The following is a 16,345-nucleotide window of genomic DNA, read 5'->3' on the forward strand; positions in this document are numbered from 1 at the left end:
CTCATGAGGATTCTGCAAGTTTTCCTGTCTTTCTCTCTGGAAGCGGGACACACACTCTCCCTCTGCTTCACGTTCTATTGACAAGCCACATGAAGCTTTGCTGATGGCAGTCAGAGCCCTGGAGCTGGAGGAGCCACATGGAGAGCCACGCCAGTGCTGAGATACTTCCACAGGCTTTCCACCCACTGGCCTGTGAGCTTCCTGCTTTCTGCATCATTGCATGTGCTGCGTGAGTCTGTAGAAGAATTTATGGACTAGTATCAACCGTATGGGCTAATACAGGTTTTATGGGCTAATATCGAACTGATGGACTTGATCTGGACTGGGCACGGATATTTTTAATGTACAATTACTCTTGGATATAAAGCCCTCTCTTACACACACACACGAATGTCTATCTCTGGACTTGTTTCTCTAGTCAGCCCGGACTAGCACACCTTCCTACCTGGTGACACCGAACACCAAGAGCAAGTCTTCCAGGAGACCCAGGGAGAGGCTACCAGGCTCCTAGGGTTAGCTGCAGAGAGTCCAAGCCATCGCTTCTGGTCTATTTCCTGGCACTGCTATAACACAAACACCACAAATGAGTGGCTTTCATGTACTCCCTCACAATTCGCCCACAGCCATTCCAATTCAGAGTGACCCCACAAGGGAGGAAATAAATACTCCCCAGGGTTTCCCACATCTGTAAATCTTTAGGGGGTAAGAAACTTCACCCTTATTCCACAGAGCTGCTGGTGTGTTTGAACTGCTGACTTGGGGTTACCAGCCCAATGTATAACTGGGTACACCACTAGGTCCCCCTCTCACAATCTAGGAGGCTGGAAATCTGAATTCAGGGAGCCTGCTCTTGGGGCAGGCTTTCTCTCACTGTTCTCACACGGTAGGAGAAGTGTCCTTGTTTCCTGTGAGCACATGTGGCCTGGAACTTCCTTGAAATCTCGCGGCTTTTGGCTCCCATCCTCCTCTGGGCCTCGGAGGTTCCCAGTCCCTGAACTTGGCTCTGACGGGCATGCTCTGCTCCCGGCTCTTGGTTCTCGGTTGTGCTGACGTCCCTCTGGTCTCTCCTGGTTTCATCCACTAAAGCCGGTGCAACTTTAAGACTGGGTGTATTTGACAAAGAGAGCACGTGGTATCCCAATCCACTGCACTCGCCCCTCTCCTCCCGAGGCTTGGAGGGAGAGAAAGGGGCACCCTACACTGAGCCAATAGGTGAAGGTAATGGAAACATTGGTCTCCTGGCTTAGCTGACCCCTCCCTCCTCTGGTCCTTTCCACTGTGTGTTGGTGCCAATGTTATTACTTATATCTCATTTTGCTTCAAAAAAAAACCCTTTTAAAAAAAACTTTTTTCACGTATTGGGTGAAGATTTATTGCAAATTGGTTTCCGGGTCAACAATGCGTACACAGTTATTTTCCCAGACATTGGTGGCAATCCCCTGTAATGTAACAGCAATCTTGACGACACTTCCTCCTGGCACTTCCCATTCTTCCTCGCCCTTCTCTCTGCTTCTGGGAGCTGGCTCCCTGGGCAGGCAGTGCCCTCGGTCTGCTGTGGCTGCTGGTTCTAAGGATTGTGGACCTCCATGGGTTACTGCGTGATCCATCTAGTGTTTGGCGGAAAACTGAGCCCCAGGGTTGAGTTCCGTTCCAGCTCTGACAAGTGACCAAAAACCATAGTCTTTGTGGGGGCGGGGGTTCTACCAGTCTCAATCAGACCAGTAAGCCTAGGTGGCTTTGTTGTTGTTGTTTTCAAGATTTTGCACTTCTTGTTCCACATTTTTCTCCCACTCCATCCTGGGACCTAATGCTGGCGTTATTTTTTTTGCCGCTTTGTTTTTCGGACTCCTTCTTTCCTCACCTGGCAACCGGGGAAGGGCTGGGGCTGCGGACACCTGGCTCCGCTCTGGGATCTCAGACTGGAGGGTGCTGAGTCAGGTGCTCTCCTGGGCCATCAACGAAAACGCCTCACAAGCAGCCTGGAGCGTCTCCCCTCTGCCTCTGTCGTCGTGGTTCGAGTTGAGAGGTGGCCCGCTGCCCGCGCTGCCATCGCCCTCTGTCAGAGCACACGGGCACCACCCGATCCCTCGGTGCCCACCCATTCCGACACCCTTGGCGCCTCATCTTCCGACAGTCTGCGCAGCACCCCGTGCTCTTTCTCATCCCGAGTGGGCTCTGTGTTTGTCGCCATTGTTGGGAACAAGCCAAGCACAACGTGCGTTGATGCAGCAGTTTCTGCTCCAACCACCCAGGCCTTCCTCCACTGCTAACACAAGCTCTGCCCTGAGAGTCCTGTCCAACCTTTGGGGCTGCTGCTGTGGACCTCACCCCGAACGTGGCCGCTGCACCCGTGCCTGCACAGACACCCTGAGAGCAGCGGAAGGGGAGACTGCCCGGCTGGCACCTGCCACAGCCACGTTGGAGCACATGGTTGGCCCCACTTGTTAATCAGTCTCCTGGGAGAGTGTCAATTGGCGGATTAAGAGTGAAGGGGTGGAGTCTAGTCTGTCAATTGGATAACAGCCAATAAGGCCTCTGTGTGGGCGTGGCCTTCTCCTGAGAATGCTGGAAATCTGGGTTTTCCTCCTTGGAGGTGGGAGACATTTTCTACTCACTCCCTTGGAGACGCCCTACTGACAAGACACAAAGCTGACTTCCTGTGAGAGATCCCTAAGGAGAAGCCACGTGGACCTACCCTGATGCAGCCACAACCAGGGGCCTGGAGAAGCCACATGGAGATGCCAGCGCTGAGATGTTTACACTGCCACTCGATCCACAAGACTTCCAACCCACTGGCCTGTGATCGTCCTGCATTCAGCGTCATTGCATGTGTATTGTGAGTCTGAAGAGGACTTTATAGATTGGCATCGGACATAGGGGCTAAAATCTGACTTACAGACTTGATCTGGACTGGGTTGAGATGCTTTCTTAATGTACAGTTACCCTTTATATAAATATCTGTCTTATACACATATAAGTTTCTATGGATTTGTTCCTCTAGTCTACCCAGACTAAGACAAAGAGCTCCCTCCTTCTTCCTGACTTGCTACCTGACCAGCCACAGACTGGCTTTTCCTGATGACGTGTGCACATTGCAGGAGATGAAGCCTGATCATCCTCGCTTCTAAGGAGCATTCTGACAGAACTTCTTCCAAGACAGATGTGTTCCCTCTGCCGGTCCATGGTGTCAAGCCCCAAACCAAACTCGGCCACTGAGTGATAGTGGCCCTATAGGATGCAGCACACACTGCCCTGGGGATGTCCAGGACTTGAATCCTTGACAGGATGGGAAGCCTCATCTTCCCCTGGGGATCTGGTGGTGATTTTGAGTGGGCCTGTGGCCCAAGTCCTAACCTGCTAAGCTACGTGGGTTTAGTCCATATTCTTCACCACACCAAGCTTCAGAGACAGCAGCTTTCTTCCATCTCATTGGCTCCTGTCCGGTCTTCACGTGAATAGGAGAGGCCAGTGGTAGGGCCTCCTTAGTCCTCCAAGTGACAGCTTTGCTCTTTAACACAGTAAAGGGGTCCGTGGCAGCAGATGTGCCCAGTGCAACATGCTGCTTGGTTTCTGAACCCCGTACAGACAGGTCTTCAAAAAGCAGTCCTCGAGGCAGAAATATTTTACCAGCTAAGTTAAACGGCTGTCTGGGTTTGACAAGAATGAAGGGAAGCATTTTGATTGGAGGTTGAGAAGAGATCTCAGGTCCACTCTCCCGAGGGTTTGCTTGTGTTCCAGACTTACGCCCCGTCTCATCTGGGTGAGGTGAGCGACCAGGACTTGCGGCTCAGTAAGCACCAATGACCTTCACAAGGGCACATGGCTAGTGCCAGGGCTCAGATCTGGATCCCTGACTCTGAACCCCAGGCGTTGTGCTCATAAACCTCAACTCTTTCCCAGAGTGTCTCCAACAGGTAAACACGGCCCTTGTATTGAGGGCAGTCCAGGAGCAGAAGCCCCACCTTCCACAGGGGAGACCTGAGTTGACTCTCAGGGGAGACCTGGGGTTGACTCCCAGCCAGTGGGCCTCATGTGCAGCCAGCCCACCCACAACCACCGGTGGAGACTTGGGTGCTGCTAGTATGCTGGGCAGGTTCCAGCAGCATTTCCAAACTAAATGGACATGGGACAAAGAATTTAATTTGGCCTTTTGACTCTGTGTTCTGGAAGAAAAAAAACTGTGTAATTTAGGTATTGGTTGTAGTTCTAAATTTCGCTGATAATAGGGTATACACTGGCCCCTACCTGGTAAACTAACTTCAGGAAGAGAGGAGACTTGACGTAGTCCTGCATATTCATCAATTGAGTACATTGGTTATGATTATGCCTTAAGGCCCAGGTCATGCATATTCATTCAGGGTCCATGCCTGGGGACCTAGGACCTTGGAGCGGTCTCTTTTTTTATGGATTCGTGGATCCCTGAGAATGGATATGAATGGGGGAGGAGTGGAATGTCCCCAGGGACAATGGAGGCCCCTTGCTCGGGCCTTTTCCAGGCCCCATCTGGTTATGTGGGTGCACTGTGGTACCTGTCTGGTCATAATGAACTGGTCACTGTTGTGATGTCTTAATCAATATTCTCTACTTTACCTCCCTAGGATCTAATATTCATTGTAATGGCTACCCAGAACTCACAGGCAAAATTCACCATTAAAGTGTTTATTAAGGAGGTTAACCAGGTGTAAAGCCAGTGAGACATTCTCAGGAGAGTTGGTTATCAGGACATGTGACAACGTTCTCTCAGGTCTGCTGTAAGCCTTAACCTGAAGGTATTCAGCTAAAGCCCCGTGGGTCAGCAAACCCAGCTTCCTGAGTAAAGGGCCCAGAGATGATTCCACTCCAGCCCCCCTCAGCTCAAAGGCACTCAGTTCCACTCCCGTGGGTCAGCAAGACTGATCGCCCCCATTAAGTTTCCAGAGACATTCGACAGCACAAGCCAGCCTCCTGCACAAAGCACCTGGCTTTACGTGCTCCGTGGGTTGGGTCCATCATGGCCTTATTCCTTGGTCTGGCTCCTGGTTCTGCTGCTGCTCCCCTGATGTCACGGCTGTTTATGGATCCAGGAGGGTCACTGTGCAGGGATCTCACACCCAGAGGATGTGCTCCCCTCCTGCGTCTTGCTCCTCAGAGAGTTCGCTTTTTAAACAGCGGGATGGCATGGCAGGGAACACTGTTTGCCATTACTCACTGGCGAATCCTGTCAGTATCTCCCCACCTTCTCACCAGAAGAGCCACACGCAGCCGTTCGCTGTCCCTCAAGTGTAAAAACAGGAAACCCGCCGTGCCTGTGTTTGTCTGCTGTACCGTGTTGGCTCGTGCGTTGGTTGCTGTGCTGCAGGACGCTTTGCCAATGGTGCTTCAAACCAGTGGGGTGACCCAGAGTAGAGAAGCCTTTGGACTGTGGTTCTGGCAAAGGACAGACTATACCGTGCATTGCCAGAAGAATGACCCCTCTGTCTTGGGAGAGGTACAACCAGAAAGCTCCTTCCTAGTGAGGGTGGTGACACTTCATGTCACATCTTTGAACATGCTCTCAAGGGAGGCCGGTCTCTGGAGAAGGACACCGAGCTTGGGAAAGGAGAGGGAGAGTGGAGAGGAGGACGGCTCACAATGGGATGGACTGACACAGGGGCTGCCACCACGGGCTCCCACAGCCAAGACTGTGTGTCTTGGCACAATAGTGCTCTGGTCTGCCGTACCTAGGGCCATCGTGAGTGGGGACCCACTAGACAGCGCCCACCGACAGCCTCAAGGATGGCGGCCAGTGTGCATGCTAGTTTCCTTGAGTTCCATGGGTCCCTCAGAGTCCACTGGGGCCATGAGACCCAGCAGGGATAGGGATGGACGAGTCTTAGCTCAGGGGGACCCACCTCTGGGCAGAAGGGCTACAGAGATGGAAACTCCATCTTCAGAAATCGAAGGCCTGGATGGAGGCCAGGCTGAGAAACTACAGCTTCCACGTGGACACCTTGGTTCCACAGAGGTGCCTAGGATTCTGGGGAAGTATTTTTCACCTGGCCCTCCTGGATGTCAGAGGACATGCAATCCGATCTTGCCCCCACACGGTGGGGTCTATGGGGACTCTGAGTTGCAGCACCCCTTCCTGAGAAACGTAGGTGATGCGAGTACATAACTCTGGGGCTCCTGGGGGAAGAAGCAGGAACAAGCCTTTCAGGTGTGAATAACAGTGCTGGCAATCATCAGCAGGGCAAAGGCCACGGGCAAAAAACAGTTGCCAGCATGGCAGATAATGGCCCGATGCTACCTGTGACCGCCTTACATGCGGATGGATGGAATGAACAATGAATGACGAGTGGGGGAGCGTCCGCGGTGCAGATTGAAAAACCCCCGTCCAGCTCCGGGGCGTCCACTGCAGGCCCACGTGGAGAAACTTTAGGCAGCATGAAAGGGGAGGGATAGAGAGAGGCTTGCCGCAGTGAGCTTCACCAAAAGAAAGCTGTAGGCCCCCCAAGTCCTCTCTCTTGGAGAAAGCCGTTTTCAGACCAACAACCGCCACCAAAGACAAGGAAGGAGCGGCACTGCCGAAACACCAAGGCCGACTCCTGCCGTCCAGCCAGTCCCTGCTCCTGGCCGCCCTGGAGGGTTGCTGAGGGCTTCCAAGGCGTCGTCGTTGGGACAAGAGCATCCAGATGCCAGGTCCTCCTCCCACAGAGAGGCTGCAGGGTTCCAATCACCTGCCTTGCAGTTACCAGCTGGGCACCATAGCCACTGAGCCACCAGTTCTCCTACTCATAATGACCAAGGCACCAATGATCCAAGAAGACAGAACCATCCTAAATGTGTATGCACCTTAAAAGCATACCTCCCAGTCGCCCCTTTGCACCCATGGGAGATTGGCTCCGGAAGCCCCTGAAGCACCCATGCCCACGGACGCTGAAGTCCCTTATGTAAAATGGCGCGATACCTGCATGCAATCTACGCACTTCCTCCCACGACCTGCACCTCCTCCCTCAGCCACATCTGACGGCTACTGCAAGGTCAATGCTGGGCACATGGACCTCTGGGCTGAGAGGGATAGCACTGATCACGACCCACATCCTTTTTTTCATCCCACAGCCCAATCCGGGGTTGGGGAGACTCGTAGACTAAGAGGGCCGGCTGTATGAGGCCACAGCTAAGGGAACTGGGAGGAGAAACATGCAATTTCAGCTTCAGCGGGAGACTTCCATCCCTCTGTCAGCAATTGATAGATCAAGCAGGCAGAAAATCAGTGAGGATATAGATTGCCCTGGCAGCACTATCAGCCAGCTAGAGCTAATGGACTCTGGGGGAATTCTCCCTCCCGCAGCCAGAGGGCACCCCTCCTCCTCTGACCCACCTGGCACAATCACCAAGGCCAGCCAGCCCCAAATGTCAACGCCAGAAGTCACACGGCCTGTGTTCTCAGAGTCTGGTGGATGTGGTCCAGGAAGCACCACAGAAAGAGAAATGGAAACTCCACCAAGCGTTTGGAAATTAGGAGACAGATTTCTCAGTCGCCCAGGAGTCGAAGGAGAAGTCGCCAGAGAGCTCTGGAAGCACTTCAGCCTAGATGAAAATCAGCCTAGCCTGTCCAGTGCGGGCTGTTTGACAGCCTTGCTGTTGCTAGGGCCCTTGGATTCCATGCCGACTCATAGCAACCCTGTGTTCAACGGGACGACCCCCGCCCGGTCCTGCACCACCCTCACAGCGCCACTGTGCTGGGGCTACTGTGCCAGCCCCTCTCACAAAGGGTGGTCCCCTTTCCCCAAAGGCTGGTCTGAACGGTGGTGCTAGCCCAGGACATTGACCACACACCTGGGCTCTCTCAGAACAAACTCATCTGTGCTGGGAAAGGCACAGCAAGAGTCCCCCTTAGGATGCCTCGTCTCACAAGCCGCGCTTAGCGATGTGGTTTTAACAGGATTTTATATATATTAGATTTTACATGCATCTTTACCGATATAGGGAAAGGAGTGGCATTAAAATGAATACGCTGAATACATTGATAAGCTGAGCTTTCACCTTCTATAAACTGGAGGCAGAAGAGGACGTTAAACCTAACGCGGGCAGAAGAATCGAAATCATACACATTAGAGAAGAAAATCAATGGCATAAAAAGCAGGAAGACAATCGGGAAAATCAACAAAACCGGAGTCTGGCTTTTTTGGGGGGGAAAAAAATCAATGAAATTGATAAATTGCTAGTCAGGTAAACCAATAAAGGTGAGAAAAAAGGCACAAGGTGGCAGAATCATAAATGAAATAGGGGCCAGTCCCACCAGTGGACATCAAACGAATAAGCAGAGAAGAAACCAGGAGTTTCGGTGGTACCGTGGGGTTAGGGCTGGGCTGCTAGCCACGGGGTCTGCGGATTGAACCCTCCCGGCATCCTGCGGGAGGAAGTCTGCTCACAGGGGCAGGCCTGCGGGGTCCTACAGGGTCGCTATGAGTCCACATTGACTCTGGGGCAGCGGAATGGGCTGTGATCAGCCAAACACTGAACAATGTAGATGACATGGACAAATTCCTCGACAGACACAGATTAGGAGAACTCACACCACGCTAAATTAGTAGCCTGCGGAGGTTTGTACCTATTAAAGAAATTGAATGAGTGATCAATAGCCTCCCAACAAACAGAAATCACCAAGCCCAGATGGCTTTACTAGTGAAAATAAAATCTTTTAACCATTTAAGGGAAACATACTACCAAGCCAGCGGAGTCTCCTTGCAGAGAAAAGCAGCACAGGCCCTCTCTGAGCTCGCCTGTAGGGCAGCATTACCCTCAGAGTAAGGCGCTGTGGTCATGCAATGGACGGATCGACTGGCCCCAGTTTGAACCCACCAGCAGCTCTGTGAGAGAAAGGGGAGGCTTTCTGCCCCCATGAAGATTCACAGCCTTGGCCACCCGACGGGGAGTTCTACTCTGTCCTATAGGGTCACTGAGAGTCCTGCAAGTCAGAATTCCATGTGATGTTTGAACAAGTTTTGGTTATCACCATAATACGACAGTTCCACGAAGGCACTAACCAAGATGGAACTCACCGCTGCCACATTGACTCTGCGGGCCAAGGCTTCTTAAGGCTTCATGGAAGCAGGCTGCCGCTGCCTTCTCCAGATGAGTAGCGAGTAGGCTCAAACCACCTACTTTTCGGTTGCCAGGCTAGCCCTTAAACCACTGCACCGAGCCAAGTCCCTTTCTATAAAGTTACCACAAGGGAGAAAAACAAAGCTAAACTAAAAACAAAACAACAGACCCCAAAATGCTACAGAATACTTTTTGCACAGATGCAAACACTTGCAAGAATCAGAGAATCAAATCCAAAGATGTATAACAGGAAGTATACACTAGGAGGAAGTGGGACTTATCCCAGTTGTGCAAGCTTGGTTTACTATTTGATACTAATATCAACAGACAGGCTAAAGCCAACTATGATAATCAGGTTTTACGTCAATGTGGCCAGATCCTGTTTCTCAGTTAACAACTCTTAATACCCTGTGATGTGACTTGATACAATGTATTCACCTCCATAATGGGATCTGCTGGGGGCAGTCAAACCAGTTGTGAGAAGATTGTAGTGAATGAAACACTGTAGTCCAATCACAGCTGTAAGAACCAATCAGTTGAAAGAAAGTGTCCATGGTGGTGTGGCCTGCTTCCAATGCAAGTGGATGCTGCGGAAAAGCTTGCTTGCTTTTTGCTGGGTCTGAATCCTGCATCTGGCTTGTTAACCTGATCCTTTGGACTTGAGCCAATGACCTGGGTGCCATCATCGACCTGCTGATCTCAGATTCATCGGTCCCCACAGCTACATGTGGCAAGACTAGCCTCCAGACTGACCCATGGATTTGGAACTTGTCTGAACTTGGATTTGTCCACCTTACAACAGTGGGCTGCTTTCTGAAGATAAAATTCTCTCCATACATACAAGTAGAAAGCAGCACTTGTTTTACTTTCCCAGAGAACCTAGCCTGAGGCACCGACTTCAGCAAACACTGATTCACAATTAAAAATTCTCAGTAAACCAAGCACAAGAGGGAAGCCCCCAGACCTGGCAGAAAACATGTAGTAAACTCACAGGGCTACCATCATTTAAAGGTGGGAGATTAGACGCTTCCCCTCAACATTGCGAGGGCAATAAAATAAGAAAAAGAAATGAAGATCCACAGGTAGGACAGGAGGATACTATCATTACTCACAGATGACAAGCTTGCCTGTGGTGTGGAAATCCTCAGGGAATCAGCATGGGCACCCATCCCAATCCCCAAGCTTTCTCTAAACCCAAGCAAACCCACTGCCATCGAGTCCAGTCTAGCTCTTAGGGTCCCTATAGGACTGAGAAGAACTGCTCCCCCCGGTTCCCAAGGCTGTGATTCTTTGCGAGATCAGACAGCCTCATCTTCCTCCTGAGGAGCAGATGGTGGGTTCGAACCACGGACCTTGAAGTATCACCCACCAAATGCAACCTATTCCAAGCCCAGATCCAGGCGAGGTATTTCACCACCCAGGACTAATTATTCAGGTTTGTATGTGGGAAGGCAAGGTCCCCGCAACTGTAGATGAGAACGCAATGAGGAAGATTATCGTTGTCAGTCTCAAGGATGCCCAGAAACTACGGTAGCTGAGACTCGATTCGGGGGGCCGGCTGAGAGCTGACCAGTGGAGTGGGGAGAGCAGCCCACAGCACACACAGACAGGTGGTTCGGAGGAAAAGCTAGACCCAAGCACACACACACCGTGCTCAGAAATGGCACCAAAATAGGTCAGAGAGCTACCCGGACAATCTGACCTCACACCAGGCCCAGAGGGACACTCGGGGGCTGCCTGCTCCCCTGTCCTTGGTGAGGTGGCATCTTTGGAAGCACCCCAGAGCAAGATCCATGAAATAAAGACTTGCAAATTGAACTTTTATTCAAACAAACATCTTTGCTCCCTCCCAAAGGCCACTTTTAAGAAGAGGAGCCTGAAACGGGGGCGAGATTTAAGCGGTGCGGGGAGTGGGCGCAAAACCCACAGTGAGCCCCTCTGAACCCACAGGGAGAAATCAAACTGGTCAGGTTCTCTTGCACACAGAGCTGGTGTCTCGTGGAGGCAGATAAACGAGGGCACTGAAATAAGCCCCCCACGCCCGTCATCTGTCCTTCACCTGAATGGTCGTCGGAGCAGACAGACTCATCTTTCGCCCTCAGAACAGGGGGTGGGTTTGAACTGCCCACCATGAGGTTAGCAGCCCAAAGCATGGCCCACATGTGCCACCCGTTCCTCACTCTGACCACAGCGTTGGGAACCCTGTGCCTGCCAGGTCCCTGCGCATGTCACCTGGTGGGGGCCTTATCTTTGCACATCAGCCTGTTTCTTCTTCTGTCTGTGAGCACGGGGCTGCCTCCCATACGCTGTGGGGAAGCTTTGGGCTGGGCTGGCTGAGTTTTGTGCTCAGCTCCCCCACACCTGCCTGTCCTCCTGGCCAAGCTGCCTGGAGGTTGGTCTGTGGCCCCGTCCTGCTGTTAGAGCTGAGGCCAGGATGTCCTCTGATGCAGACTCTGGGAAAAGGATGGAGAGAGGGTCGCAGGGGAGGCCAACACAAGTTCAAGTCTCGGACCCGACTCGGTGCTGGGGTGGGGGCCTCCAGCTGCTTCTGAACTTGGGTCTCTGTGGGTGAGGGGAAGGGACATGGAAGGGGGAGAGAGGGAGGGCACATGAGCCCTGTGCTTCCCTGGTGCACTGGTGCTGAAATGAGGAAGGACTCTTAGATGTGCACGGAAGGAAAGCTTGTCCTCGTCAGAGGGAAACAGCCACGGGAGCCACAGAGTGCAGGGCGGGGCACACAGCCCACCCGGGGTTTCTGGATCTCAAAGTTTCCATCGCACACACAACACACATACGCACAGGACACAGACACACATAGCACACACAACACATATGTCCCCACAACACATATACACAGGACACATGCCCCCACACAACATTTATACACACAGGACACAGACACACGCAGCTCATATAACACATATGCCCCCACACAACACATATACACACAGGACACAGACATGAAGCACACACAACACACACAGCACACACAACATATGCCCACACACAACACATATACACACAGGACACAGACACACGCAGCACACACAACACATGCAGACACACAACACATATACACACACAGGACACAGACACACATAACATACATAGCACATATACATTGCGCACAAACATCACACATGCATAGTCACAGAGCATAAAGCCCCAGCCTACACAGCTGAGAGTCGGGCCATCGAGCCAGGTGGCCTGTCCTCTCAGGGGGCAGTAAGAGGCACATCCTCTGTCCTCCTGGTCACTCCCCTGTGCTTCGCTGCCCTCGCCTGCTTTGCCAACGGCCGGTTGGTGGCAAGTCTCCTGGGCGGCGTGTGTCTCTGTGCCACACGCTGGCCAATCTCGGCGTCTCTGACTTTCCCATCATGCTGTGCACACATCACAGACCGCAGGCCAGAGTCACCGTCGTCCCTCCTCAGTGCATCAAAACCCCCAAACAAGCTCACTGCCCTCGCGGCGATGCGGTAGAGCTACCCCGGTGGGTCTCGGAGACTGTGACCATTTACGGGAGCAGAAAGCCCTGCATTTCTCCTGCAGGGCGGCTGATGGTTTTGAACTACTGGACTTGCAGTTAGCAGCCCCTGTGTAACCACTCCACCACCACGGCTCCTTCTGTGCACCAGGAGCCACAAAGCGAGATGGCGTGTCTACTGTGTACTCCGATTTCTGGGGGTGGTTGGCCCTGGACCTGCAGTGTCTCCCCGGTTAGCCCTGGAATTGACTCTCCACACACACCCCCTACCCCCAGGAAGGCTGCTGACATCACCCCTTGCTAACTGATGGGCCGTGAGAAAGGTCACGTCAGGTACCTCCAAAGCCCCCCCCCCCCATCTCTGGCTCAGCCTGGAAGCTTCCTGTGTCTGTTTCTGAGTTTGCTGCCAGCGGGTGCCCTTCTGTGGGATCAGCTCCCATAAGCTCAGGGGGAAGAGCGTGTGTCCTGGGGTGGCGTTCCGTGGGATGCAAAACCTTATGGGAAATTCTGAGCCCCAGATACACCAGCAATGGCCCAAGGGTGCTGGGTACCCAGGGCTGCAGGGCCAGGCGACAGTCCACCCTGGAGGGTGTCAGCGTGTGAAGTGGTATGGGTGAAACTTCCGGCAGTCCAACCACTGAATGCTACCAGCAATGCTACGGGAAGTGCTGGCCGGCCGTGACCTGGAACCTACAGTCACCTGAGGCCAAGCCCTGCTTCTCCCCTGTACCTGCTGGACCAGATGGCATCCAGGGAGGACGGGAGGCTGACCAGGTGGTACTGTGTGCCCTGAGGCCCTGTGGCTGTTCCCTTGAGCTCCAAAAGTCCAGACCAAGGCTGGTGCCTGCCCAGAACCCGGCCCAGAACTCTATGCACCTGCCCCACCCATTGGGCACAACCGGGAAGGTGGAGCTTTCTGACCCCGGGTCTCCCGGGACAGGAGCGACAAGGCCCACTGGCAGACGTGTGGTGGTCGATGTCTTAGACTGAGCCCACCCTTAACAACAGCACCCCAAAACAACATCGAAAGGCAGCCCCTGGCTGTCTGGAGACAGCAGGGAAACATCAAGGAGCAAGAATATTTTCACAAGCAGATCGGCAAGCTGAGAGGATGGAGGGGCCAAGCTGCCACAGATGCCGAGGGAAGCCTTAGAGAGAGAGAGAGAGAGAGCGAGAACAAACCTCAAGTCCAGATGGAGGTTGTCTCAAGACCCGGTGGGTTCCGTGTACAGCCACATCTGAAGTGAGTTTTACAAGCAAGCAGGGGCACTACCTATTTCCGGGGTCACAGCACAAATCTTATTGCATTGCCCCTCAGCTCAACCCACTGGGTTAAGTTGTAACCTTCGGGGAAACCCAATCAACACTTGTTAAAATCAAACTTGCCTGCGTTCATAACACACAAACCGAACACATAAAGAAGTAAATACACAAACCAATTGGACCACAGCTGCGGGCTCATCTATTGTAATTCAAGCCACAAAGGCACTGGGGTTTTTCCAACCGCTCCCAGCATCCTAAACGGGTCGTCTTTGGGGGTTCTTGCCCACCAGGTCCATAGGGTGCCCCCCCCCACCCCACCCTGCACCAAATGCTCTCTTGTTTTGGAGACTGGGGGCCGGCAGGGGGGTGGGGGGAGGCTGGAGTGTGTCAGACTAAGGACTGGCATCTGGACTCAGTGCTGAGTTACCTACCTGTGTTCCTGACCCTCCGGACACTGACAGTCTCACCTGCAGCCTCCCTGCAGCTCTGCGACAACCTCTACCCCCTTCCTGGCACTCTGCGGGTGCTGCCTGTTCTACAAATGGATGATCGGTGCCCCCTGCACCACCCCCTGTGCCCGGCAGGCATATGGGAGCTGTTTTCCCAACAGCCTGGGCCCACTGCATGCCCCTGGGCCACACACCGTGCACAAAACCTCCAACCTTTCATCATGTGCCCTCACCTTCATAGCCTGCAATATAGTGGCAACCTTGCTCCTCTGTGTACCGGAGCCTCAGAGCAAGCAGGAGGCACTCATTCCTCTAGGCTGGCCACGGGAGCACGGAATCCGGGGCCACAGAGTCTGCGACAGCTCCAGGTAAGGCCCTGGGCACATGTTGGCTACCCTAGCTGGAGTGCCTGACACTCCAGGTGACCCCCGACTAGGCCAAAGGGGGCTTGCAGCGCTCCCTTACTGTCCTGCGACGACCAGAAACCTGCTAGCAATGATGTTCTCACAGTCACGCCACTGGTGGTCCTGGGAGGTGAAACACCAGGGCGGAGAAGCCAGGTGTGTCTGTGGAGTGGTCTCCCCCACGCGCCCGCCCCGGCCCGAGCGCCCGCACTCACCTCAGGGTGAACTGGTCTTCGGTGGAGTTCCTGGACACCGAGACGGGGAAGGTGAGCAGGTGGCCAGGCCGGACGGTCTGAGGCAGGTAGTGGACGGCCACGTTGTGGTCCAGGCGCAGCTCTCGGAGGGCAGGGGGGCCATGGGCTTGACACAGGAACACGCTCCCGATCCTCTGCAGGGGGGGTGCCGGGTCGTCCGCATCTCCCCGGCCTGTGCGGGGACTGCCCCCGGCCCGTGGCGAGCCCTTGGCACAGTCTCCATGAGCGTCCCCGGGCTGGACGACGTAGTACAGCTCCACAGGGGTCCCCTCCAGTCGCTCGGCCACCTTCTTCCTGCCAGCCACCACCGTGGGGGCGCTAAACCAGGCGGGCAGCAGCTCCAGCTCGGCCACACACAGCCCGAGCGGACCTCTCAGCTGGCAGCCACCCCTGACCTCTCGGGTCTCCCGGAAGGCGAACACGCGCAGGCAGGGCAGCGGCTCAGGGGGGTCCTGGGCGTCCCAGTCCCGGCCCACCACGTAGAACAGGACCTGCACTCGGGGCCGGCTCGGGTAGACCCTGTCCTGCAGGATGTGAGGCTTCAGCTTCCAGCTGAGCGGACACTGGCTGGCGAGCCCGCAGGGGCTGGGGGACTGCAGGAGGTCCCGGGGCACGGGCTGCCGCGTGGAGAAGGGCCCGTAGCTGGCGCTGAGCACAGGCGGCTGCCGGGCCCGGTACACCAGGAAGGACTCCACGCGGGACTGCAGGCTGGAGTTCCTCATGATGTCCTGGTTGGCCTCCTTCAGGAAGAAGACCACGTCGGCCTCGTGCATGCGGTACGTCACCGGGAGGTAGGTGGGCAGCAGGGAGAACCGCTGGACGCTCTCCAGGGCCCCTCGGCTCTGGGCCACTGCAGGGGGAGACAGAGGGCAGGGGTTAGAGGCATGTGACAACCCTCCTCCTGCCCCCACCACCCCGGACCCTGAGCTATGAAGACCTCATCCCCTGTCACACCAAGACCCCCTCTGGGACCCCTCAGCTCTGGGGCACCACAGGCCAGACATTAGAGGGCAGACATTTGAGACACGGACCCCCAGGCCATAGTCAGACCCCTTCACACCATCGCCCTTTGTAAAAGGGCCTCTGGTTCACCCACTCACTTCATGATTAACAGCGTGCTGAGCAAAGCGCGGCCGTTCCCTGGAAGGGCAGGGCTTGAAGGCAGCCAGCAGCACTGAGGAGTGGAGGCAGTACGGGGAGGGCTGGGGATGGGCCCCCCATGAAGCCTCCAGCCTGGGAAGCCCCCAGGGGTGGCTCTCCCCTATCCTGCGGGGTCGCTGCTCTGGAAACCCGTCCATCCCACAGCAGCAGGTTTGGTTGGGGTCCTTGAAGCCGCCAGGCTGAGCATACGTCAGCACAAGCGCCCCTGCTTCCCTGCCGGCAACTGCCGAATCCCATAAGGAACATAAGCGGTACTTTCGTTAT

The 16,345-nt window shown here is 54.4% G+C and overlaps 1 protein-coding gene across 1 annotated transcript in view; it reads right to left on the bottom strand.

Moving 5' to 3' along the window:
• The window catches only part of TMEM132D (transmembrane protein 132D), a 282,917-nt gene extending 266,776 nt beyond the window's left edge, over positions 1-16,141 (bottom strand). Inside the window, exons 1-2 of the mRNA XM_030887438.2 lie at positions 16,096-16,141; positions 14,882-15,770 (exon numbers count right to left, since the gene is read on the bottom strand). Of these exons, the coding sequence (XP_030743298.1) occupies positions 14,882-15,770; positions 16,096-16,141 (935 nt within the window). The remainder of the gene's footprint in view (positions 1-14,881; positions 15,771-16,095) is intronic.
• Positions 16,142-16,345: the final 204 nt, after the last annotated feature.

The sequence above is a fragment of the Echinops telfairi genome, unplaced genomic scaffold (genome assembly GCF_000313985.2).
Source record: "Echinops telfairi isolate 266 unplaced genomic scaffold, ASM31398v2 ScPeMD7_7412;HRSCAF=8450, whole genome shotgun sequence".
Taxonomy (NCBI): Eukaryota; Metazoa; Chordata; class Mammalia; order Afrosoricida; family Tenrecidae; genus Echinops; species Echinops telfairi.